A 26,952-nucleotide genomic window follows, 5' to 3' on the forward strand; every position below is an offset into this window, starting at 1 on the left:
TAGTTGGGCCCAAATTCGAAAGCTCCTTAACCTGCTACACTACTGAAACTCTAGGGGAATTGCCATCGTCAGGCAAAATTGGATCAGAAATAGATCTCGGTGGAGATTTTGATTCGAAAGCTCGAGGGAGAATTTCGTCACCAGGCAAGACTAGATCGGAAATGGTCATTGGTGAGAAATCTGCAGATAAACGAATTTGAGGCAATAATGTCGACAGCATGTTGAACATGCAGTCTATTCTCTGCCCAAATTGATCCATTCTCTCTCAGTGCCTATCCAATTCCCTTTGCATACTCTCTCAAGATGCAACGAGATCCCCCTGCACGCTCTCCCTTATGGCCGAGATGTCTTCCCTGCTACGATTCACGACCTCCTGAGCCTGTATCATCCCAGTTTCCAACGCCTCCATCCTTGACTCAAGTTGTTTCATTCTCATGCCTTCCGCCATCTTACTTCTTTCAAGAATCCTTTCTAATATTCTTACAAAGACCGACAGTGAACCACAATCCCCTGTGTTCACCTATATCTTGAATCTCACCATGCAACAATCTTAAAACAGAGGATCAGTTACCGTTCTCAGCTTCAATCAAGATTGCTTCTTGAACCTGCGGCACGTCTTCCTTCTGGCCGAATCTCAAGTTGCAATCGCTGGGATCCATGCTCTCAACTTCAATCAAGATCGCTTCTTGAACCTGTGCCCACTTCACATTCAATTCTGAACCAAGATCGTCGAAATTGGCTTGAGTGTTAAGCAGCAGTTAACACCCAAGATGCATTGGAAATTAGTTGCACCAAGAATCGTCGGCTTTCTTTCTTCTGGCCCACTTCGCCTGCAATTTCGAATCAAGATCGTCGGAATTCGCTTGAGTGTTAAGTGACAGTTAACACCCTGTTGGAGAGATTTTCAAAAGAATGGTTGCAACCTTTCACTTGTTTGGGAAGAGATCCAAGTCAAGAAACCAGAGGTTGTAACATTTCAAATTCTATTACACACATGAATGGTTGTAACCTTTAGTAAAGGATTGTGCCTCACTTGTTTTAAATTTAATTTAAGTGGTCATAACCTTTAGTGAAGGGGTGTACCTTTGGTAAAGGGTTGTAACACACAAGAATTAGTTATATCCTTTTGTGAAGGATTGTAATACATATGATTGGTTGTACCTTTGATGAAGAGTTGTAACATTATCTATAAATAGATTGGTGTGTTGTTGGAACAAAACACTTGAGAATTCATATGATTTCTCTCCTTATCCTTCTCCTACATTCTTACATAAAACTTCATAATATTTGTGCATACAAAAACCAATTCTTTGTATTTTTTTACTGTAGAATTAGAATACAAAGCTTCTTGTGTTTGTTGTTAATTCTGTATGTTCGGGTTTGTTTTCAGAAATTGCACATTCGTCAACAAACATTATTCTTGATTTCGTTGTATCTTGGAGGCTTGTTTGAATCCCTTGTGCATTGTATTTTGGGACAAACAAAGTCTTAAGGAAAGTGAGTTTTCGTGCCTTGGAATCTTTGAATTATTGCAACATATTTGTCATTCCACCACCATAATTTTTCTACACACCCAAGACGTGCTAGAAATTAGTCGCACCAAGAATCGTCAGATTCTTGAATTCGTCGGAGTTGCCTAAAATCCCTGCTCAGCCGATTCCTAAGCCTCATGATCTTGACCTACCCATTGCATTAAGAAAAGGTACCCGAGAATGCACAAAACATCCTATCTACCCTATATCCCAATTTGTATCTAACCATAGACTGTCCTCACAATATCAAGCCTTTCTTAGCTCATTGGACACTATAGAAATCCCATGATCAATTCATGATGCATTAAAGAATAAGAATTGGACACTTGTTATAGAGGAAATGAAAGCACTTGAAAAGAACCAACACTTGGGAGGTGTTACAACCCTCAAGTAGAACTCACCCTCAAAATCTAGCTGTTAAGGGGAGGGTGCCCAAGAGGCTATAAACCCTACACTAGAAACCTGAACTTCCAATGTGGGACAAGTCTCATACCCTGCAGTGGATCATAACATACCACCACGCTCCGCAGCCCGACCCCCACGACGGCAGGCTGTGCACTAACCACTACTAGTCTCGGGCAAACACTGCAATGCCGACGTCACCTCCGTCACCGCTTGCTTGCACTGGGAGCCATGGGGCCGACTCTGATACCACTATTACAACCCTCAGGTAGAACTCACCCTCAAAAGCTAGCTGTTAAGGGGAGGGTGCCTAAGAGGTTATAAACCCCACACTAGAAGCCTGAACTTCTAATGTGGGACAAGTCCTATATCCTGCAATGGATCATAACAGAAGGTTATACCTAGACCAAAGAATAAAAAACCAATGGGATGTAAATAGGTGTTTATAGTGAAATACAAATCTGATGGAACACTCGAAAGATACAAAACAAGACTGGTAGCAAAAGGATACACACAAACCTATGGAAACGATTATCAAGAAACATTCTCTCCAGAAACCAAGATGAATATAGTTAAAATACACATTTCTCTTGTTGCTTGTTTTAATTGGCCATTGTTATAGTTTGATGTTAAGAATGCCTTCCTCCATGGTGACTTAGAAAAGGAAGTTTATATGGAGCCTCCACATGGGCTCGAAGGATTATTTGGGAATAATAAGGTGTGTTGTTTGAAAAAGGCCTTGTATGGGCTAAAATAGTCTCCAATGGCGTGGTTCGGAAGGTTTACAAAGGCAATGAGGCAGTTGAGATATAAACAAAATCAAGGAGATCATACCTTGTTCATAAAACATAATGGAGAAGGTAAGATCACAACCTTGTTGATTTATGCTGATGATATTATTATTACAAGGAATGATGATACTGAAAGGCTTGTTCTAAGAGAACATCTAGCTCAAGAATTTGAGATTAAAGATCTCGATAAGTTGAGATATTTTCTTGGAATTAAAGTAACTTACTCCAAAAACAATATATTTATATCCCAAAGGAAGTATATTTTGGACCAGCTCAAGGAAACAAGGAAACTTAACAGCAAGGCAACAAGCTCTCCTATTGACCAGAATCACAGAATAGGGTCAAAAGATGAAGGCAACACAGTTAATAAAGGTAGTTACCAAATGATAGTTGGCAAGTTAATATATATGTCTCATACCAAGCCCGATATTGCTTACTCTGCTGGAATAATTAACCAATTTATGCATGACCCAAGGGAAGAACACCTACAGGCGGCTGTAAACCGCATCTTGCATTACTTAAACGTAACTCTAGAAAAAGGAATCATGTTTCGGAATAATGGTGGTATGACTCTAGAAGCCTATTTTGATATTAACTATGTAGGTTCACATATGGACAAACGATCAACATTAGGCCATTGTACGTTTCTAGGAGGAAACTTGGTCGTGTGGAGGAGTAAAAAGCAAAGTGTGGTTGTTAGATCAAGTGTCGAGATAGAGTTTAGAGCCATGGCCCATGGAATATGGGAACTTCTATCGCTGAGAATTATTTTAAATGACCTCAAGATCAAATCGGAAGGAACAATGAAATTGAATTGTGATATCAAGTTCGCTATCAGCATTGCTCAGTATCTAATATAGCATGATCGCATCAAACATATAAAAGTCAATAGACATTTCATCAAGGAAAAATTGGACAGTGGCTTAATTACTACTCCTTATATGCCAACAAAAAACCATTTAGCAAACATCCTAACCAAAGGTCTTCCACCAACAAGATTTCAGGAGATTGCATGCAAGCTAAGAATGGTCAACATATACTGTAACACCCAAAACCATCGTCAGTGACCGTTAAACATAATTCTAGGGGGAAAAATTGAGTTATAATAGTTTAGGTAGAATATTCTTGGAAATCTTTGATTTTATGGATATGAATAAATTGATATGATATGATATGATTTAAAATCATTCTAATTGATAGGAGATAAGGTAAGATTTAAATTCATCTTAGAATATTCTTGGGGATTCTTTAATTTTATGGATATGAATAAATTGATATGATATGATATGATTTAAAATCTTTCTAATTGATAAGAGATAAGATTTGAATTCATCATATGGAAATGAGAATATTTGATTGGGATCCTTACCAAATAGAATTCTTGGAAAACAAGACCCTAGCACTATAAATATGGCTTTCCCCCTTTATAATTCTTCACTTCCCCTCTCCATAGTTGGTCGACCCCTCCCTCTCTTTTCTTTGTTACTCCCTTATTCCTTTCTTACTACAAGCAAGACAACAAGGTGTGAAGGTTTTGATTAGGAGAAAAGAGTTAAAAGATCTTTTTTATTCCAATCAAGTTAAAGATAAATGCATTATGAACTATCTTCGTGTTTAAATAAATTTATGAAATTAAGTTTTATGGTCCCTCATGTCATGATTACAAGCAAGTTTCGGGACTAGAGTTCAATAGCTACGCGCGAATGTTCTTACCCCCACAAGTTGGTAGAATTTATCGTGTCTCCTCATGTTACAAGTTCAAATTACCCCATGTTTAAATACGATTAATAGTTCATTTGTGCTTATTGAAATTTATCTCACCTCTAGGTGGCTATGAATAAGGAGGTTAGAGCATGGACGTGGCGCGTGGTGGCATTTTCAAAGGGATTTTAAGAATTTAATTTCAGTTTTTTAGGATGCCTATTAGATAAACCAATCCAAGTTTTTTTTCTTTCCTTCTTTCTATTGAAATAAAGTTTTTTTTTTCAATAATAAACTCTAGATTCTATATGAATACTATAAACCATGTTTTGAAATTTTATTTAAGTTTATGAAAGTTTGATTCTCAGTTTAAGTTCCGGGCGTCACATATACTCTCCAACTTGAGGGGGAGTGTTGGAGAACCAATCCCACCAGATTCATCCCAATCAATCTCCTGTGATTGTGGGAATATTTTCATGATTATTGGTTGACTTTTTGTACAAATTTGATTAGGTTTCCATTCCTCGTAGTTTCCTTCTTGTAATCTTTCCTAATTTGTAAATCCCTACTTGTATATATAGGGTGACTGGCCCTATTGTGAATATATGAAAACAATTACAGCTTTCTTTAGACATAACATGGGGTAAAATGGACTTACTAAAAATATGCTTATGGACAACAATTGATAGAAAGCTAGAATTCATGGAACGAAGCCCACCTAGTGGAATCAAGGTGTATAATTAGGAATGGCAATGGGGCAGGATGGGGCGGGGTTTTGCTCCCCCATACCCCACCCCATGCCCTAGCATGTTATAATTCCTAAACCCCATCCTCAGCCCCAATGGCAAATAGGGATCCCCAAACCTGGCCTGTGCCCTGAACATATCATTAACAATAATAACAAAAACCATTAAAATTCATAATGCATTATTATCAAAAAAAATTTACATTTTTTTTTTTTTGCCAAGAGTTTTATTGTTCTTAACCTAATAATAGATAATAAATCTCAAAATTCATAAAACAATTATCAAAACAAGTTAAAAAATCTATTCAAAATAATCAAAATTTTCCAAACTGTACAATTTCCCTTAATTACCTGTACAAAGAAGCATTCTCTGCTTCTTGCTCTTGCTGTGAGAAGAAGCTGAGAGTAGCTTCTTGCTGTCACATGGCAAGAAACTATGTTGTGTGTCGCTTGAAGAAGTTTGGACTGTAAAAGTCCTTCAACTATTATTCAGATTGAACACATATATATATTACAAATGATAACTACCCCTATGGAGACTGTTAAACACAAAAAAAATCGTCTAATTTAGGAAAACAAATAATTATATAATTAATCAATTAAATTGTCCCTATTATTTTGCCTAACTGCCTAACTATTCCTATATTTCTGCACATGGTTTTCTACATGCCCCCTCAAACTAGGTTATAAATATGAAGAAAGTCCAACTTGGATCTTCACATCTTCAAATTGACTCTTCGATAGGTAGTCTCTGGTAGATCCTCAGTATGTAGGAAATCCACCTTTAATTTTTCTTTTTATAAAGTGTCTATCTATTTAGATCACTTTGAACATGTTGAGTTGTTGCTAATATCTAGTTAGACAACTAAAATATTGAGAGACTGAGAGGTCTACTTGACAACAGCTCTGTTGTTTTTTAGTATCGAAATACGTCTCCTTTGCGGCATCCAGATTTCCTGTGCTGTCTCGTGGAAGATGAGATTTTCTCCGACTTCATTAGTCATGGAATTGACAAGTCATGACATTACCATATTGTGTTCTGCCTTCCATGACTTGTACTTCAAATCTATTGAATTTGATTTAGAGGCTTCACCATTAAGATAGTCATCTTTTCCTCTGCCACTTATGAACATCATAACCTAGTGTACATTAGAACTAGGAACAACAGAAACTTGAGAGGAAGAAGTAGAGACCGCTACGGTGAAGGACACCATTGGGACGATGGGAGAATTTTCTGATTAGAAATGCTTTGATACCATGAAGAAGTTTGGACCGTAAAACTCCTTGATATATTATTCAAATTGAACACATATATATTACAAATGATAACTGCCCCTATAGAGACAGCTAAATACAGAAAAAACAGCCTAATTTAGGAAAACAAATAACCGTATATTGAGTCAATTAAATTGTCCCTATTATTTTGCCTAATTGTTCCTATAGTTCTGCACATGATTTTTACATTGCTAACTGAAGTTGCTCTTAGCCTCTTGCTCCCAGCAAGAAACAGAACATTCATTTTGTTGTTTGCACAGTGGCCTGGGGGTATGGTTATGTTAGTGGCCTGAGGGTTTAAATTGTTGGTGGTTTGAGTAGATTATAACACACACACACATTCATAAGGGGATATGATAAATGTATTCAGATTGTGTAAAGGGGTTGGGGTGGGGCAGGGTATATAAATCCCATCCCCATCCTGTCCCCAATTAAATTTGTTTGGGGAATCAGCAAACTCAGTCAACAATTGCTAACCACACCCCACGTGGGGCAAGGTTGTCATATCTACCTATAATTGTTGTTGTAGTCAATCCCCTAGATCTGTTGCATATTTCCAGAATTTATCTATGTTCATCTTAGTCTAACTTCATGGTAGTAAGGAACCTTCACCAACATTTCCCCCTTGGATTCATGGTATAACAATGACATACTTTTGCTCTACCATTTCAACTACAAAAGTATCATGAGCTAAGGAGGCACCAAGGGTTTGGCATAAACAGAAGACCATAAATCAAAGAGCTACATGACATATAGAAGAAAAAAAAATAAAAACTTGTCTTAGACAGTGTATATGTGATGGTATATGTTAAGAGTTGTGTGTATATAAATAGTGCTCTTTCTTCATTTCATTTCTATACAAAATAATATAGAGTTCAATTCATTTCATCCTCTCTCTCTCTCTCTCTCTTCTCTTTCTTTCTCTCTTCCTTGGATTCTTCAGTATATATAAGAAGGACATTAGGCACAAACAATCATAAATCTATAATGTGGACAGGAATATTAACAAAGTAGTCATGGCGCATGAATAGCACAAGACTAACTCAACTAAATATTAAATGCATACTCTTGCAAGGCAAGCTCCTTTTTCCCTTCAACTCTATCCAAGGCCATACTATGAGCTCCATCATAGCCACAATGCATATGTTTCAATATAAAATAGAAACTAACACAATTTGCAAACTGACAAGCAGAATATATCCTTTGGGTGGATGCATGTTGTAGGAACACCCTCGGCTCCTTTTGCTACAACAGTCATATTAATGAAGTTTTATACCCCAAATACAAAGCATTTATTGGAAAATCTTACTTTTAAGTGTTCATGAGCTTCTTTGACGGTCTTCCCATCCTTTTTCTTCTTCCAGCTATGACCATCTTTCCTAAAGTTCCTGAGCATTTTACGGTCAAACAACACAATAGTACCACCTATTTACAAAAAATAGATAAATAAAGCAGGTTAGTTAGTTCAACCAAATTTTAGCTAGGAAACAACATCAAGATATATCCCAATGGTTTGAAGATAAACACATTCATTGAGAGTTAAAAATGTCATTGTTGGCATATAACACAATGCATTACATCTAACTAACATGTATAAACAAAAGAGAAGATTCATGTGATAGAATTAGAATTAGCAATGGCCCATTTACAAAATTAATAATGGACATTCAGTCAACTGAAAGGCAACCCATTTGATTCAACACTTAACAACTGACCTATCAAAAATATGTAAAAATATATTTCCTAAAGAGTAAAGATAGCGAACGGATATTCCTAAAGATTTTATTTGACCCTGTAAACAATAATATGCAACCACAAACATTTTATCACCTTCTTAAGTCAGCTTCCAGGAGAAAACACTCTTAATCAATCCACAAGTTGTATCAATGTTTCTCACATATTTACATGCTACTGACTGGCATATGAGACATACAGATCATCCCTTTTTCAACAGGCTTAACTTGGAATCTGAAATTGCTCACACACCAACATGAACTGAACCACAAGCCAAACTACCAAAATTTTAGATATGCTTTCTCTATCTCACTCTATTGACAGAACACAGAATAGCTCTCGTCAACCTATACCTGCAATGCCTAAAAACATATGAACAAATGAAGTGTAGCTCTTATTACATAGGCTATGACAAATATTTACTGATGTGCCAGGCTAAATAAAAATCAATAAGAAGCTGAATCCATATCAGCTATGAAAACAAAGTTGGCATGTGGCAATCGTACATTAAGACACATTATATCTCTTAATTAAATGGTTCTCAAAAGAAGCCAACAACAGATAGCCATAAGTTACATGATTGAGTTGTTAATGGGATAACAACTGCCTGCTCCCCGTGGCATTACTGAAAGGTATAGAGAGATAATTTTTTCTTCAAAATAAATAGCACAGATAATTGTTACCTAGCAAAAATAAATAAATAACACAAATACAGAAGATGATATGCTCCCTTAGATAAATACTCCAAAATAAAATTCTAAATTTGGATATAATAAAATTGAAAGTGATGGGTAAAGTGCTAAATTTTCTGCAATAATATGAATGGAATGGGTCATTCATATATATGATAAGTCTCCAAAGTTTAAAAAGAAATACCATCATCCGTTCATGACACTAAAAGTATTTACTTTTTGGCAGGTTTACTGGCTTGACGCTGACATTGAAACATTTATAGTTACATAGTATTGCATGGATCTCATTTGGTCTCAGCCATCTTGCCTTGGCTTCCTCCATGATCTTGCCAACATCCAAATCTGTCAAATGTCAATTGAAGAAGGAGCCATAGTGAGCTATAAAGTTCAACAGACAAAGATATCTCAAGAGAAAAAGGCAAGCACTAAACTAGGTTGAACCTACTAACAACGCCAAATAACAATTTAAGGAGGTAATAAAGTATTGCTGCTACCAGCCACAATTGTAGCACCATTCAATATGAAGAAGCATATATGGAAATGATGGAAGACAGAGAGTCACCCAATACTTTAGACAGCTACACAAAATTAATATGGTAGGATTTTCAGCATACATCACTTCCCCTTTTATATCCCCATCCTAACTTCAATATATAATGACAATCCTAAATATTGGTTTTGCTTATGCCTATGGCATGCCTAACAGGAAACAAGAATCCATCTACAACTATATGCTTTATTAATTGGTGAAATTTTCAGTTATATCATGGGTTCTCATGATTTCCTTGCTGCATCAACCAATTTTCTATGTTCATCCCAGTTTCAACTACATAATTCTAAACCTTTGGTTTTTTATATATGTAAAAAACATCATAATTCTCTTTTTTTTTTTCTGAGGGAGCAAACTTTATGCACACATAAAAGCACCAAAAGAGCACCACTCAAACTATTGTAAAGGTGGAGATTGGCGAAAAGTGTTTCATGCCACTAGGTGATATAATCTGACCTAAGGGTGTCCATGCTTTTATTGGGTTTTATGGACCTTCAACCACCAAAAGCATGACCAAAAATGTCCCACTTTTAAGAAAGGCATCTGACCTCCACCCTCTTCTATCCCTTGTTGAATAAATCTCCAATACCCAATCTGTAGGGGAGAAAGTAACCTTGAAGAGAGCCACCCATCTGAATTTTTTGACAACCCACTAGATTGGAATGAAGAGTCCTTTGCTCACTCCATTAGAAGTATCTCCCTTTCAGACTATTCACCTACATTAAACCTAACCCTCCCAATAAAAAAAAAGTTCTTTTATGTAGGAGTGGATGGCAATTCATAGGGCGTCATGTTAATGTCATGTTGCCAACCTATGAATATAATAGAAAATAGGTCAACCTGAACAAAACTCGATTAATTTTGTGTGAATTTTGTGTCAAAGCGTTTGACCCAAACTCGATAATTTTGTGTCGGCTCCATGCCATGTTCTTGGATTATGAACATAATGTTAGTGATATGCCCTAATGCTATATTTGGATGATAGTTGTTGGGTAATATGATGTATTCTTGCAAATTAATAAAATTGTCATATCTTCATTCATATCTCCGAGTTTTATATGAATGAGTTCTTAGATCTCTTGTTGAAAATCTCATTCTTATGTTGTTAAGAATATTGTGGCGAGGTACTTTAATATAGGATTTCTTGAAGTGTTCCTAGTCTTTAGATTTCTCAAATGGGGAGTTTGATGAATCAATTATGGACTAACACATGGTTTACTACCTTTGATTAATATGGGATACTAATGATAAAAGATGATAAATCACATGCCATATTGCATGAGATGCAGATAGTAAACATGTAGGTGAATGTTGGTAGAACATTTGTTGAACATAACATAAATAACATATCACATGGTTGAGAGGATTAATGATATGTTATTGGTTGCGATTGTATAACTAATCCTCAAACTTGAGGCGACACAGTTGTCTTGTATGTTGGTGTCATAGATTTGCTAGTGAGTGGAATCATCCAATTGTGAGGTGGGATGTTCATTGTATGGTCTCTCTTCTACTAGTATATAGAAGTAAGTGATTGCTAGATAGGATCCATTAACCTCCAACATGAGGTAGACATCCTATGTGATCTTTGTTAGTGGTTGATTGGTAAAGCCCATGGCCAGGGTATGAATGATCAGAAAAGAGTTTCTAATGTTCCATCTCGATCACACCAAATTAGATCTTGGCATAATTATTGAGTCCAGGAAGCTTAATCAATCCATGGCTCTCACTCAATCAAAATGATGTTAGTTAATGGAAGGATTGTATTACACAATAATCGTCAGTCGAAATAGGATCACATGAAGTATGACTTCATTGCCTTACAGGATTGCCTTGATATAATAGTAGTTGTCACTCTAGACCTTTCGGGATATTTTGAGAAAATAGAGAGATTTTCAAAATAGATCGAAGTGTTCGATCAGCATCAAAAGGGTTTGACGTTTCTTGATTGCTATTGGCAGTGAACCTTGAAGCTCACACACCCGAAAAGCAAAGCACTAAATTAAATGCTTAGTTGGCAATGAGTTCTTGATCATCATTAAGAGTTAATGATGTTGAATATTGTTAAGGGTTAGCAAGAGGTCAAGGTACCGTTAAGAGTTAATGGAAACACCGTTAAGGTTTTTATGAGGGTCTAAGTTCCATTAAGAGTTAATGGAAGTGCTATTAAGAGTTAATAGTGGGCCTAAGTGCTATTAGACAGAAGTTTCAATGGAAGGCACAAACTGTTGATCGGTTGTTCAAATCGGTTGGATAAGTTTGAGAAATTTTCGATCGACCTAAGAAACAATCGACAATTTTGCTCAATAGGATTTCAAAAAACGAGGCCATTCTTCCATCGCTTCCGTCAACGGAGCATTAAATGCTCTGATAAAGTTTCATTAAATGCACTGACCAGTGCATTAAATGAAGAGAGAAGATTGAGAGAACAAATGGGAGGGAAAGAGGAGAATATCTCCATAAGCTATCAGATTTGAACCATTCTCTTGGCAGAAAAAGTATTCTAGCTTTTGGCTTAAGCTTGAGCTTGTTGTCTTCTTTTTTTTCTTGCTCCGGCTTCTGCTAGCTACCCTCCTTCTTGCTGTTTACTCCTTCTCCTTTGACTCTTGCTCATGAGATGAGCTCCTCCTTTTGATAAGAACCTACAGCCATCTTCCCATCACCTTTGCTCGGTCTCGTTTAGCACAAGTGACCGACAAAGGGTTTTAGTTGCAGCTTTGGTGTGGACTGACTTGGTCCTTCATGCTCATGGAGGAGGCTTCATCAGCCAAGGTAAAACAAGTGAGGAGCTGTTCGCGAGGGAGCCACAAAGGAGCTCATGAAGGAGGACCAAAAGGTTTGGGACCTAGCTCAAAGGAAACAACCGGCAACAACATCTCTCCATAAGGTAAAAGTTACTTTACAGCTTTTCATTTCGAATGAAAAATATGCACATGGCTGAAACAACTGAGTTAGCAAGAGATTTTTCGTTCCATTTCCGCTGCATTTAGATGTTTTTGAAAAATGTTTTCGAAAAGCATATGAGTCTCTTGCGGTAGTTGCTTAGTGTAAGTACATCTTTCACATAACCCCTGATGTTAGGCTGTGTTAATGTGAGAATGAGTGGCTTATATATATTTTAAATTATTTAATTTTTTCTTAATATGAGTTACATAGGTTAAGGGGGTCCATTTTGTGTTAGGTGTGTCAACCCAAAAATGACAAGAATTTCATATTAGCCCATTTTGACCCAAACCCATCTAACCTAAAATATACCTGCTAACTTCGTGTCAATTTCGTTGTGAGTTGATAATTGCCACCCCTAAGCAAGGCAACTACAATATATGCTTCTCTTATTATATATTTTTTCCTAATGTATAGTTCCTAATGTATAGGCTGCAGCAGTATAGCAGTTGCAGGCCCTTTTTGTAAAGAAAGAAATGAAGAGAAAACAGAGAAAATTTTAGGATAAAAGACTGAATCTCAATGATACAATGAGACTTGCTGAGTTTATATATTACTCAACAGAACCTCTAGCAAACTAACTGTTACTGACAGCTGGCAGTAACAAACTAAACAAACACTGCTGTTTGTTGAAACAGAATAAAAACTAACTAGTCACATAAGCAATTGAGAATAAACTCTGCCTACTGCTAATAGTAAAGTGCATCATCCTCTTTCCAATCCATCTTCTCTTGTACGTGCACAGCATGAAGCATATCTACTTAACACTTTTATATGGTGCTGCACTGCTCCTGCAGTCATGGTTTGCCTGGTGCTGCAGGCTATAAAAAACCATGACAAGAATCAAATGCAAGTCTACTTTATGGTATTGTAGCAGTAGGGAGAGAAACAATAGTCATCTCTTTTCTTTTCTCTTTTTTTTTTTTTTTTTTTTTTTGTTTTCAGGTCTGTCTCTTTTCGAATATCAATTTTCAACAAGCTTGCAAGTCTGCAATTATAGAGAGTTGCGGGCTTGCGTACAAGAATTAGTAACATATGCAAGCCTGCAATTCCATTGCCAAACAAAGATACCCACAATCAAATGAAGCAATATTTGCAAACAGATAAAGGAAACAAATTGATACATGGCTTCCAAAAATAAAGATGCATGGCAGTCAGTATCAGGCAAATCAATTGATTGGGATTGGAAATCCCCTTAATCAAAGGTATGCAAGTCTTCAAGCCTGTAATTATAGAAAATTGCCTTCCAGTGATTACAGGCTTTGGAAGACATTATTTGAGAGAGTCAAGATAGTTTCTGCACTTGTGATAACAGTAGAGGCAAGTCAAATCACTGCCATGTAAGTCTCTATAGTTACAGGTTTGCAGCATAGTTGTCAAAGGCTCAAGGCGAACTTGTGCTTGTGAAACAGTAGGCTAGGGCACAAACAAGAATAACTAGGGCACAATCAAGAGAGAAGAAAGGCTCTCGTAATTCTCTAAACTAAAGATCAAGATGAATGAAATGAAAAATCAATACAAGAGACTCTGCAGAGTTTAGTATTTATACTCAGCAAATCTGATAACAGACCAACTAATACAACACCAATACATAGAGTAAAATACAAGACAACATTACAACAACATCAACTAATTTAACAACAGTAACATGACTATGAACAACTCAGGAAATACTTGCTTCCACATTCCCCCTCAAACCAGACTCCTTGGACAATTGCCTATCTGAAACTTCTTGAAAAGCAGTCTGAGCAGGTGACAACTTAAGACTGAGTTTGTCACACAGAAGCCGAAATCTGTTCCTTGATAGGCCCTTAGTGAAAACATCAGCTATCTGATGAGAAGTAGGAACATAGCGTATTTCAATTTCACTATTCTCCACCTTTTCTTACACAAAATGCACATCAATCTCAATGTGTTTAGTGCGAGAATGAAACACTGGGTTTTCAGCAATACTCTTAGCAGCTAGGTTGTCACTCCATACAATTGGTGTGTGAACACATGGATACCCCAGCTCTCAACACAAGGATTTTAGCCACAAAATTTCAGTTACACCCTAAGCAATAGCCCCATACTCAGCTCCCAACAGACCTTGCTACAACAGATTGTTTTCGAGAGCTCCAAACTATCAAATTATTTCCAAGAAACACACACAGTCCACTTGTTAAACGTCTGGTTACCTTGCAACCAGAGTGATCAGCATCATTATACACAATTAAGGGCAGATTTGTGGATGAAGGAGAGAATAACAAACCCAAACCAAGAGTACCCTTGAGATACCGAAGTGGCCTCTTACAAGCCAGCCAATGTTGCTACTTAGGGGAAGATAGAAATTGACTGAACTTATTAACTGCAAAGGCAATATCAAGTCTAGTGTAGGTCAGATATTGCAAAAAGCCAACCACAATCTGATATAACGATGGATCAGAGAAAATATCACCCTCATTAGTTAAAGAGACAGTTGTATTCACAGGAGTGGCACAAGGTTTATAGTCTAGCATGGTTGCCTTTCTCAAGAGATCCAAAGTATATTTTGACTGAGTAAGATAAATGCCACTATGATCTCGGTGTGCTTCAAACCCTAGGAAATAATTGACAAAACCTCGAGTTTTTAGAGCAAAATGAGTATCCAAATCCTGAATACAAGCTCTAAGGGTTGTGGTATTAGATCCTATGATTAGTATATCATCCACATACACCAAGATGAACAGCACAAACAGAGAAGATCGCTTGATAAACAAAGAGGCATCAGACACAACCCGTTGTAAAACCCCAACACTGTAGAACAGCCAGCAGCTTAGTGTACCAAGCTGTAAGAGCTTGTTTAAGGCCATAGAGGGGCTTTTCCAGCTTGCAAACATGTCTAGGAAACTAAGAGTCTACAAAGCCCTCTGGTTGAGACATAAAGACTTCCTCAATAAGCTCACCATTCAGAAAAGCATTGTTTACATCCACCTACTATATATCCCAACCAAATGTAATAGCCAAGGAGAATAAAACTTGAATAGTAAGGGCCTTAACAACAGGGTTAAATGTCTCAGCATAATCAATACCCAGAGTTTAAAAGAACCCCTTGGCTACTAATCGAGCCTTGTGCTTAAGCACTATCCCATTAGAATTATACTTAATCCGAAAGACCCACTTGCAGCCAATTAGATTCATATCCTTAGAAAACATAACCAAATCCAAAGTGTGATTGCACTGCAAGGCTGCAAACTCTTCTTTCATAGCCTTAACCCATCGCAAGTCTAAAAATGCCTCACAAACTGAACTAGGCTCTAGGGAACTCACTAAGGCATGAGGTGAAGTGATTGAAAGGGACTTGGCCTTGGACCTAGTAATCATAGGATGACAAGAAGGGGCTGAAGAAGCTGTGTATTTAGGAACACGAGCTACAGGTCTAGGGGAAGAAGGCTGCACAGGGGGCGAGGGAGCAACAGGAGGTGTAGAATCAAGAGAAGAAACGGCGTTTGATAAGGAGAAATTCAAGGGCCGTGCTACTATAAAGGAAGGAGATTAAGGAAGTGACTGAAAGTAGAGTGTGGAAAAACCACTAGGAATTGATGGAGATGAAGAGAATGATGTCGACAAACTAGGATAAGGAAAGTCATCAGGATTAAATTGGATATGTCTTGAAACGTCCAGAGGGAAGCAAACACTTGTAACTTGCTTAAACATGACTATACGCAAGAAAAATACACTTGGCTGAATGGAAAACAAATTTGTGCTTGATATAAGGTCTTAGGTAAGGAAAGCAAGCATAGCCAAAAGGTTGGAGCATTAGGTAGTTAGGTTATTTGTGGTATAATAATTCAAATGGTGTGCGCAATTTGAGAGGTGATGAAGGAAGCAAATTAATGAGATGCACTGCTATTTGAAAAGCTTCCACCCAAAACTTGAGGGGCATGTGAGCCTGGGTCAACAAAGTAAGTCCCATTTTTGCTATATGTCTATGCTTTCTCTCGGTTACACCATTCTGTTGATTGGTATAGGGACAAGTAAAACGTAGCTATATGCCATGACTGTGAAGATAAGGCAAGAAAGCTTTGAATTCACCCCCCATTATCAGCTTGTAAAGCTTTAATTTTGGTTTGATATCGAAGTTCAGCAAATTTGTGAAAGGTAACAAAGGTAGGCAATGCATCAGATTTTTAACTTCAAAAGGTATAACCATGTATAACGTGTGTATGCATCAACAAAAATGATGTAATATATGTACCTTTCAATAGACAAAGTAGGAGAAGGACCCCATAGGTGATAGGTCTGAATAAACCAACTCGCATGGTTTCTTTGCTGTAATATTGTAATCAGCAAATGGAAGTTGATGAAGTTTCCCAATTTTGCAAGAATGACAAAAAGGACGAAATGAATGAGAACAAGGAATCTAAATTTTATTAAGGATCAAGCACAATACATTGAATGATGGATGCCCTAGCTTTGCATGCCACTGTTGGTACACATTATTGTTTTGGGCAACATTTACACAAGAAGATAGTCCATGAAAAAATGGATGTTGTCTTTTACACTTCTTTAAAGAAAAATTGTTACAATTTGAAGGAAATGTATTGCTAACAACATGTTTAGGCTTAATAGGCTGACTTGGAGTGTTGGGATCAGCAAAACCAAAAACTGAACTCAATTGGTATAGCCTATCCTTAAGATGTCCTTTGAGTAGCACTAGTAGGGAATTCTTGTCCTTCATTAAACAAGAATGAGAGTTAAATTCAGCAACAAGATCATGGTCTCTTGCAAGTTGTGAGACACTAATCAGATTTTTCTTCATGTTAGGAACATGTAGAACATTTGGCAAAGTAATAAGAGATGTAGGTTTAGTTTGTGTATGTAACTATCCAAGGCCAACATTAGAAATGGAAAGCTGCTTACCATTACCAATGGAGACTTTAACACCACCACTGTAAGGAGCATGCAAAGACAGGCTGTTGAGATTAGAGGTGAAATGGTTTGTTGCATTAGAGTCAACAAACCAAGAATGATCTAAGAAGGAAGATTGAGATGAGTTATCAAGTGTTTAAAGGAAGTGACTATAATGAGCCCCTTGAGTAGAACCTATAACACTCATGTAGGCCTTGTTAGAATCACTTATGGAGGCTAGAAAAGCTCTTGATCTGACTGAGTAAAACCTTGAGGATTTCCAAAATTTTTACTAGATGTAGGTGTTCTCTAAAAAGTCCTATCAAACTGGTGAACACCTATCAACAAAGTGCCCTGCCTTGCCACACAATTGACAATAAATTCGTTTACCAGACTACCTGCCACGGCCTCTCCCCCCTCTATTTATATAACCACCTCCTCGTTGAGCAAAACCACCTCTATTGTTCACAAATTACTAGCACCTCTTGGCATGTATGCAGTCATGTTAACTTGAATAGGTGAGGGTCTAACTGACTCAAAATTAATTGATGACTCTAGCAAATTCTTAGAGACTAGTCTTTGTTCATGCATTAGCAACAAATATTGCACTTTCTCAAGATCTATATCATCCATTTGGTAAGTGATAAGACTCACTAGTGTCTCATAATTATGATCTAATCCATTAAGGATTGCAAGAAGCAATTCCTTATCATCCAAAGGCTCGCCTATCGCAGCTAGAGCATGGCCAATAGTCTTGATCTTAAGAATATAATCATTGATAGACAGAAAATCTTTCCTAACTGACCTTAATTTTTGCTTTAGTTGAAAAGACTTGGCAATAGTTTGACGTGAATATAAACTTTCAAGCGAAGACCATAACTCGGTAGATGATTTACAGTGAATCACCTGCGCTAAGACCTCCTTGTTAATGGTCAAAAAGAGCCAGCCTAGCAGCAGTTGGTCCAATCGTAGCCAATTTAGATATTCTAAGTTCACCTTCTGAGATCTAGCCTCTCTGTCATCAGGATCCGATACATACTTCGATGGAGGTGGCACCTTGTTAAGAAACAACAAAAGGTCAAAGGCTTTGATTGTAGCCAGAATTTGAGCCTTCCAAAAGATGTAATTACCGAAATCTAATTTTATTGAAATAAAGCTGAAGGCCTTTGCAACCGCAGCAAAATCAGACTACGATGCAGATGATAATGATGAAGAAGAGCGAGGTGGAAGGGAAGAAGAGGAACTAAGATTGGGATTTGGCGTCATGACTTGTGTCGACAGCTTTGATAACATGAAACAACAGGCTAGGGCACAATCAAGAGAGAAGAAAGGCTCTCGTGATTCTCTAAATTAAAGATCAAGATGAATAAAAATGAAAAATCAATACAAGAGACTCTGCTGAGTTTATTATTTAAACTCAGCAAATCGGATAACCGACTAACTAATACAACACCAATACATAGAGTAAAATACAAGACAACATTACAACAACATCAACTAATTTAACAAGAGTAACGTGACTATGAACAACTCAAGAAATACTTCCTTCCGCAGCTTGGAGCCTAGGAGCAAGCCTTTTGGACGCAAGGCACACATTTATTAGGTAGCTAATAGGGCATTTTTATCGTTTTCTCAAATTTCTTTTATTTTTTTCTTAGTTATTATTGGTTAGAGTTTAACAAGTCCATCCAAAAATAAAAACAAAAATTAATTATGACATAGGCACAAAAGGCGTGGCGTCTTGCCACTTAGGATGAGGCATGCACCTTAGAGCCCAAGCGCGCGCCTCATAAAGGGAGGTGCCCTCAACTGGGCCTTGAGACTAGGTGTGCCTTAATAGTGCTTTTGGCAACTATTGCTTGCAATACAAGTGATTAAGGGGATTTCCAATCTCAACCAATTGATTTACTTGATGCCAACTACCATGTATCTGTATTTTTGGAAGCTATATACTGATTTGCTTCCTTATTTGTTTTCTAATTAATGTTTCTTCATTTGATTGTTGATATCTTTGTTTTGGAAAAGGACTTTCAGGCTTGCATAGAATAACTAATTCTAGTATCCAAGCTTGCAAGTCTCTATAATTACAAATTGAAGACTCCCACATCTGTAATACCACAAGGTTGACTGCCATTAGATTCTTATTATGGTTTCTTATTATGGTAACATTAGTACATATTGTAGTTGCCTTGTTTTACGCACTCTGAAAGTTCAACCCTGCAACCGTAACTCTCTAGCCTGGTCTTTCAACTCTTTTATGTAATTTGTCAGTCAACAAGTTAACAATCTTCCTGATTGTAGTCTTTTTCAGGCTTTCAGCCCACTCTCATCCATACCAACATACTCAATTCCTCGCCATATAAACATATCAAATTTCCAAACTGGGGGCAAAACAGATTATCACTCGCCACACCCAAGATTAATTGAGAGTATTAGCAGAAGTAGATTGAACTCCACAGCCATACCCAAGATTAACCTAGTTTTGTACAAGTGTCTTGCTATAGACACGAGGTGTTCCACCCCAACTGAAGAGTTCGTGCCCCAATAAGCCCTAGAGCACACTAGACAGAACATGATAGAGCACAAGCGATCACAGCCTTAACAGGGACTATAATCTACTATAAATAATTACACACAACATTATCAAATTAACGAAAATTCGAGGATAACAGGTTTAGAGATTGCAAAATTACACAAAACATAACACGATTTTCCAACATCAATCATCTACTTTATATTTCTATACCATCCCCTCAAACCCTCGGGTAATTTTTCACTCTTCCCAGCATATTTCAGTCACAGAGGCAGCTCATGAGATCAAAATAGCATCAGGATGAAGCATATTCCAAGGAAACGATAAATTGAAAACGAAAATTTGAGTCTGTCTGAACATGCCTTCCATGGTCCGGAAACCATGAATATCCCACCCTGCGAGTCGTCCTGCTACAGTCCCTTCCATTGCGAAAACCTCAGACCACTTGACCGATTAGTCCGCGCATCAAAGCCCCAATCTAACGCAAGAGTAATCCACCAAAATGAATTGTTTCAATAACGCAAATGTGTGTGTGTGTGTGTGTGTGAGAGAGAGAGAGAGAGAGAGAGCAAAAGCTGAAATAGCAGCCTATATGTATATATATATATATATATTCAACGAGAGAGAGAGAGAGAGAGAGAGGGAGGAAAACGTAGCGATTGTGTTGAGCTCCGCTTGGAAACTATCAGTCGGCGAAACGTTTACAAATATAAGGAAAATGCATCATATCTTATATTTTAAATATTATAGGTTATATAATATAATTAAAATATTTTAAATATTCCTTATTTAAAACGATGAGGTAAGTTGGTGAGACATATAATTAAAATATTTTTAATCTAAGGTAGTGAGGTGAAGTGGTGAACTACAAAAGGTATTTTTGTTACAATATACTAACAATATAATTTTAAATATAAAACTAATAAAATGTCTTTCTAATAAAGTGTATGATAATAAAGTATTATTAAAAATATTTAAAACGTTTTATAATTTAAATTACAAAAAAAATAAATATAATCTGAATTAAAAATAACTGATGTTGACGTAGTAATAATACGAATAATACAAATTAGAAACTAACACCCAAAACAAAAACAAAGAACAGGCCATCAAAGACGGCATTAAACTATATCCAGCTCCAATGTTGTACTTTTGGGATTTGTCCCCTGAAATAGTTCAGTACAGTATCAGCCGAATCAATCAAAACAACAAAATCAAGCAGGGGTGAGTAGAAGTTCGGATAAATCAAATTAACTGAATTGAATCGATCAATTTGGTCGGTTTGATTCGATTTTTTTGAAGAAATTATTTAGTTCGGTTATTTCAGTTCAATTTTGTTTATAAAACGATTCGGTTCGATTTACAATATTATAAATTTTCAGTCAATTCAGTTAACCGAACTAACCGTGAGTTGAGCCCTCCCTAACCGTGAACTGTGAGTCCCCTCCTCCCCCCCCAAACACGGAACCCACCCAAACCCAGCTCGATCGACACTCATGCTCTCCCACATTCTCTCTATTTCTCTCTTTTCTCTCTATCTATCTCTCCCCACCCTCCGACCCTCGCCTGCGAGCAGCGAGTGAGTTCGGGCCACACCTAACTTGACCAACACTCATACTCTCCCCCCTTTTCTTTCTTTCTCTATCTCCCCCCACCCTCTCACTCGCAGGCGAGACTACAATATCGATTCTGACGACATATTTCTTCTGAGTCACCCGACCGAATCAAAGACTCAAAGGTACGCGATTCACCCACACTCGATCGAATCGAACCCTAACCCTCACCTCACCATCCCTAGCCTTCGTTTCTTCTTTTCCTTGTGCTTGGACGATCGACGAGGGCTATTCCAAGATTTGGGCCATGGCAAAGGCGTTAGCAGTGGCGACTGTCAAAGTGGTGGAGGGGCAATTGGCGACAGCGACGTGCACTTCGAAGCTCGTCGACCAGACTCTTTTTCTTCCCAAGCGCTTCGAAGCTCGTCAAGTCTTGTGTCAAAGACTCAGAGGTACATGTATTTCTTCTAATTCAGTGATTCTTGTTCACTTGTTTTGGAAAATTCTAATTGGAAAACTCTCTGGCTATTTCTGATTCTTGCTCATTTGTTTTGGAAATTCTGATTGGGGACTTGGAAAATCGTTTTGGTTTTGGTTTCATGTTTGGCTATTGTCGATTCGGTTCGGTTATTGCATTTTATTCTTCGGTTATTTCGATTTCGGTTATACTAGGATTATCGGTCAGTTCGGTTCGATTATTAGGGAAAATTCGGTTCGGTTCAGTTAAGAATTTTTGGGCGATTCAATTCAGTTATAACCGATTGCACACCCCTAGAACCAGGACTATGTGTTTAGCTTAACAATACCAAGTAATAACGAGGTTTAATTATTGAATAAATGAAATTTTGAGTGTGTTTAATCTTGTAAACTAGTTCATCCTCGTGCGACGCACGGAAGTTTATATGTATTAAATTTATTTAAAATTAACAATCTCACAACCATAAATTCCATCTATAGTTTCAAGAACTACACATTTTTCATAAACTAATAAATAATTTAACATATGATAAATATGAATAAATAATATAACAACATATAATAAATTAGTAACATAAATAATAAAAATATAAAATATAATAAAAATTTCAAAAGAAATATGACAACATATGATAAATATAAATAGCTTATACAAAATATTAATTTTGTCAAAATAACTTAAACAACTTATTTAAAATAATTCAATTTTTCCTAAATAACTAATTTAACATAATCTACAAACTAATTATTTTTCAAAATTAAGTAGTAACATAAACATATATAAGATTTGTACTTTTTTTTTGCATGAAACTAATTATGAGTTTTGAGTGGTGGCTTTATTGAGAGAGAATGAGAGGTAAATTATGGGAAATAAAATAAAAAATTAAATTTATTTATTTTTTAAAATATACTTGGCAGTCGGTATTTGACGGTATTACTTGATATCTCAAGATTTTTTTCAATTTAAAAAAGTCTATTTTTTTTGTAATTTATTTTAATTAAAATTTTATTTTAATATTTAAAAATTAATAATATGGATTAAATTTTGCCTCTTCATATACCAGCATGTTTACACATTCTTCAAATACTATTTAACCATAAATAAAACCACTTACAGGTTCCAAAAATTATATGTTTTTCATAAATCTAAACTTAATTAATGACCTATAAAAATTTTATTTTGGATAAACAAAAAAATAAACAAAATATAATAAAATATCGAAATAGAAAGTGAAAATAGGCAGAAAAAAAATTTAACGGCTATTTTATTATAATATATATATATAGATATAGATTATAAATTATAAATAGTGAGTTGGATCGATTAGTGGTTCCTCTCTTCATATTTTAATTTTTAATTTTTAATTTTAATTTTAGGTTTTAAATATCTATTTTAAAATTATTAAAAATGCGTTCTTTTTATTTGTAATGTTTTTTGCTTTTTAAAAATTTTAAACGTATTTGTGATGAAAATAATCAAAATTATTTTTGTTGTTTTGAATTTTTTTATAAAATTTTTATTTATTTTAAAAAATATATTTTTAAAATATAAAAATAACATGTTTTTATTGTTTTAAAAAATTAAAAATAATTTGAAAACAGTAAAAAGATATAAGCCTTTTAGATTCCAGGTCTCTCTTTTAATATTGACATTAATCTTTTTTCTGATAATAATAAAATAAAATTAAGTATATTTCTACGCTTAAATTTGTTATTTTTGCACTAATCAAGAAAAATCAGCCCCCAAGGCAATATTTTTGTCATTTCCAGTACTGTTCACTTTAAGTACGGAAACATATGGAGGTGCCGTTGTCAAGACGTTTCCATTTTTAAAATATTAAAAATATTTTCAAATTATTTTATAATATTTAAAAAATATTAAAAACGTGTTTCATCCATAGGTCTAACCAAGTTTAGATCCTTCTCTAATTCAAAATTTTAATTTTTTTATGAATCGTCTCTAGCTTAAAATTATATATTTTTTAAATATATTTGAATGAATTATGAAATTTATGTTTATTTTTATAATTTTTTATATTAAAAATTAAATTTATAAAGAGGCCCATGTAATTTTTTATTTACATATTTTTGTTTCTTACTTTTTAAAAATAGTCATTTTTCTGTTTTTTATTTCCATATAACTTAATTTGAGACATATTTACACATTACGTGTTAAATTTATCTAATATACACACAAAATATTGTTATTGTCGGCTTCTCATAAAAAAAAATAAAATTCAATTTTTCATATTTAAAGAAATAGATATTAAAAAGTAATTGTAATGTACATTTTTACTACTTACTAGACTCGTGAAAAACAATTAAACAAAAAAAAAGTAAACTATATTACGATTCTTTATATTTTTTTACTGCGTGACAAATTAGCCATCATATTTTAATTTTTGTTACGACAATCATTATATTTTAATTTTTATTATAACTCAATTTCTTTTTTAATTTTTGTATCAAATTATGTTAACAAAAATCAACACTATACTTTAATATAAATCTCAAAATGAATTAATGGTGAAGTTTGTATTAATTTGAACATTATTAAGTATTTTTCGAGCTTATATTAATGTATATTTCGTTAATAGAATTTGATTAAAAAAATTAAAAGAGAGATTGAATTATAATGAAATTAAAGTTTAGTATTTGTGGTGGAAAAAAAAATAAAATATGATACAAGTCATTATTTGACATATTTTTAAAATAGGAACATTGACATTGTGTAATACCCCGAGAGCCCAAAGAAGTTAGAATATATTGAGGATAGTGTAAGAAAGGAAACAACACCAGCTGGATACCTTTTGGGCTGAATGTTGGCAAAGAACTCCCAAGTTAAGCGTGCTTAACCTGGGGTAATCCAGGGATGGGTGATCCCCCTGGGAAGTTCGTGTAAGCCCATCAGGGTAAGTTGTTCCGGTTCTTCCTATCGCTCGAGCGGAATGTTACTAATGGTATCAGAGCCGACCCCCGAGCCTTTAAGCGCGGTGGTGGGGCAAACCTCAGCGAGGAGGCTGAGTCCCGAGGGGGGTGTGAGGCCCCTATGGGGGGTGCGTGTAGGCACCTTAGGCGAATCCCACATCGGCCATGCACGGGAGGAGATCTGAGACCGGTTGTAAGGTCGCATGACGAGGACGTCATGTGCTTAAAGGGGGGAGAATGTAATACCCCGAGAGCCCAGAGAAGTTAGAATATATCGAGGATAGTGTAAGAAAGGAAACAACACCAGCTGGATACCTTTTGGACTGAATGTTGGCAAAGAACTCCCAAGTTAAGCGTGCTTAACCTGGGGTAATCCAGGGATGAGTGACCCCCCTGGGAAGTTCGTGTAGGCCCATCAGGGTAAGTTGTTCCGGTTCTTCCTATCGCTCGAGCGGGATGTTACTAATGGTATCAGAGCCGACCCCCGAGCCTCTGAGCGCGGTGGTGGGGCAAACCTCAGCGAGGAGGCTGAGTCCCGAGGGGGGTGTGAGGCCCCTATGGGGGGTGCGTGTAGGCACCTTAGGCGAATCCCACATCGGCCATGCACGGGAGAAGATCTGGGACCGGTTGTAAGGTCGCATGACGAGGACGTCATGTGCTTAGGGGGGGAGAATGTAATACCCCGAGAGCCCAGAGAAGTTAGAATATATCGAGGATAGTGTAAGAAAGGAAACAACACCAGCTGGATACCTTTTGGGCTGAATGTTGACAAAGAACTCACAAGTTAAGCGTGCTTAATCTAGGGTAATCCAGGGATGGGTGACCCCCCTGGGAAGTTAGTGTAAGCCCATCAGGGTAAATTGTTTCGATTTTTCCTATCACTCGAGCGGGATGTTACACATTGACTTTGGGACAAGTCATAATTCAAATATAGACAAAAGGCAATGTATTTGTAGTGGCACAATTCAGTTGGACGGAGCAGCAAAGCAAGAAGGCCCACTCTAAATTTAATCAACAAATAAATAATTGGTTTGGCCATTGGATGATGTCAAATTAGATGCAGAATTCATAGGGTTGGTTTGGCATAATTGAAGCCTTAAATGATTTAAGTGGATGGGCCTATCTGTCCTTGCTCAGAATTTGAAGTAAAATAAAATAGCATAAATCATGTAAATATTGTTGACTTAAAGATAATAATAAAATTATTGATTAAAAATGATATCGTCGAGTTATTTATCCTTTGTAAAAAATATAATGATTAGAGAGTACAAAAAAATCTATACATAAATACTGGTGTTTAAATTAGACACTAAAAACTTAAAGATCGTATCGAAATTAAAATCATAAATGTATCTTTTCTTAGATATATTTTTCTATTTATATAGGAGTAGAGATTCGTAAAATTTACTAAAATTATGATTCTTATAAATAATATTTTTCTTAGCATTTTTAAATTCTCTAAACCACTTCAATTTTTATATTTTATGACTATAATATTTAAAAAATATATATATCCAATTGAAACCTTAGAGTCGGTGGGATGGATATTATTCAATTAGTGTAAAAAAGGGTCTAACTAACAAAAATTTTATTCTAAAAAATGTGAAAAAAAGTTAAGAAGCACGTGTGACTACACTCTAAGAACCTGTTTGACTATATTTTTATTTTTTTAAACTTTTAAACTGGATAGTGTTTAAGCTATTTATAGTGTTTAAATTAGATAACATTTAAACTGATAACGTATTTGAATAAATGTATTTTTAAATTATCAGTTAATAGTTATGTATTTGCTTTGAAATAGTTAAGTTATTGCAAGTTAATAAAAATACGAAAATATACATGTTATTAAATGATACAAATTTTTACCATTAAATGTTGATAAATTATACATAATTATTAAAAATATATTAATACAATATTGTTACATGTATTGTATATGTTATATAATAGCAATAAATATTATTATGTATTATATATATAATATATTGTGATATGTATATATATGTTTATTGTTGTTATATGCATATATTTATATATATAATAGTTTAGCCATAGTAGTAGCAAGGAAGAAAAGCACGAACAAAAGAAGCAAAGATGGAGACGGCGACAGCTGGCAAGCAACGAATGAGAAGTTAAAGCAGATGGAGCCAACAAATGACTGATGATGCAATAAGAGCAACGGTTGATGGGGGCGATGGCCAACATGAAGCAGCTGGTGGGGGTGACA

At 35.8% G+C, this 26,952-nt stretch overlaps 1 protein-coding gene across 4 annotated transcripts in view; it reads right to left on the bottom strand.

Moving 5' to 3' along the window:
• LOC127811383 (calmodulin-binding transcription activator 5-like) overlaps window positions 1–20,420 on the bottom strand; it is a 40,111-nt gene extending 19,691 nt beyond the window's left edge. For 2 of the 4 annotated variants that reach the window (XM_052351190.1, XM_052351189.1), the window contains exons 1-3: window positions 20,130–20,420; window positions 9,089–9,214; window positions 7,756–7,871 (exon numbers count right to left, since the gene is read on the bottom strand). In XM_052351190.1, coding sequence (XP_052207150.1) covers window positions 7,756–7,871; window positions 9,089–9,214; window positions 20,130–20,193 — 306 coding nt within the window. In that variant the 5' untranslated portion in view covers window positions 20,194–20,420. The other 2 variants (XM_052351193.1, XM_052351191.1) reach the window with 2 other exon arrangements.
• Between the last annotated feature and the right edge of the window lie 6,532 nt (window positions 20,421–26,952).

Source organism: Diospyros lotus, chromosome 10, assembly GCF_014633365.1.
Source record: "Diospyros lotus cultivar Yz01 chromosome 10, ASM1463336v1, whole genome shotgun sequence".
In the NCBI taxonomy this organism is placed as follows: Eukaryota; Viridiplantae; Streptophyta; class Magnoliopsida; order Ericales; family Ebenaceae; genus Diospyros; species Diospyros lotus.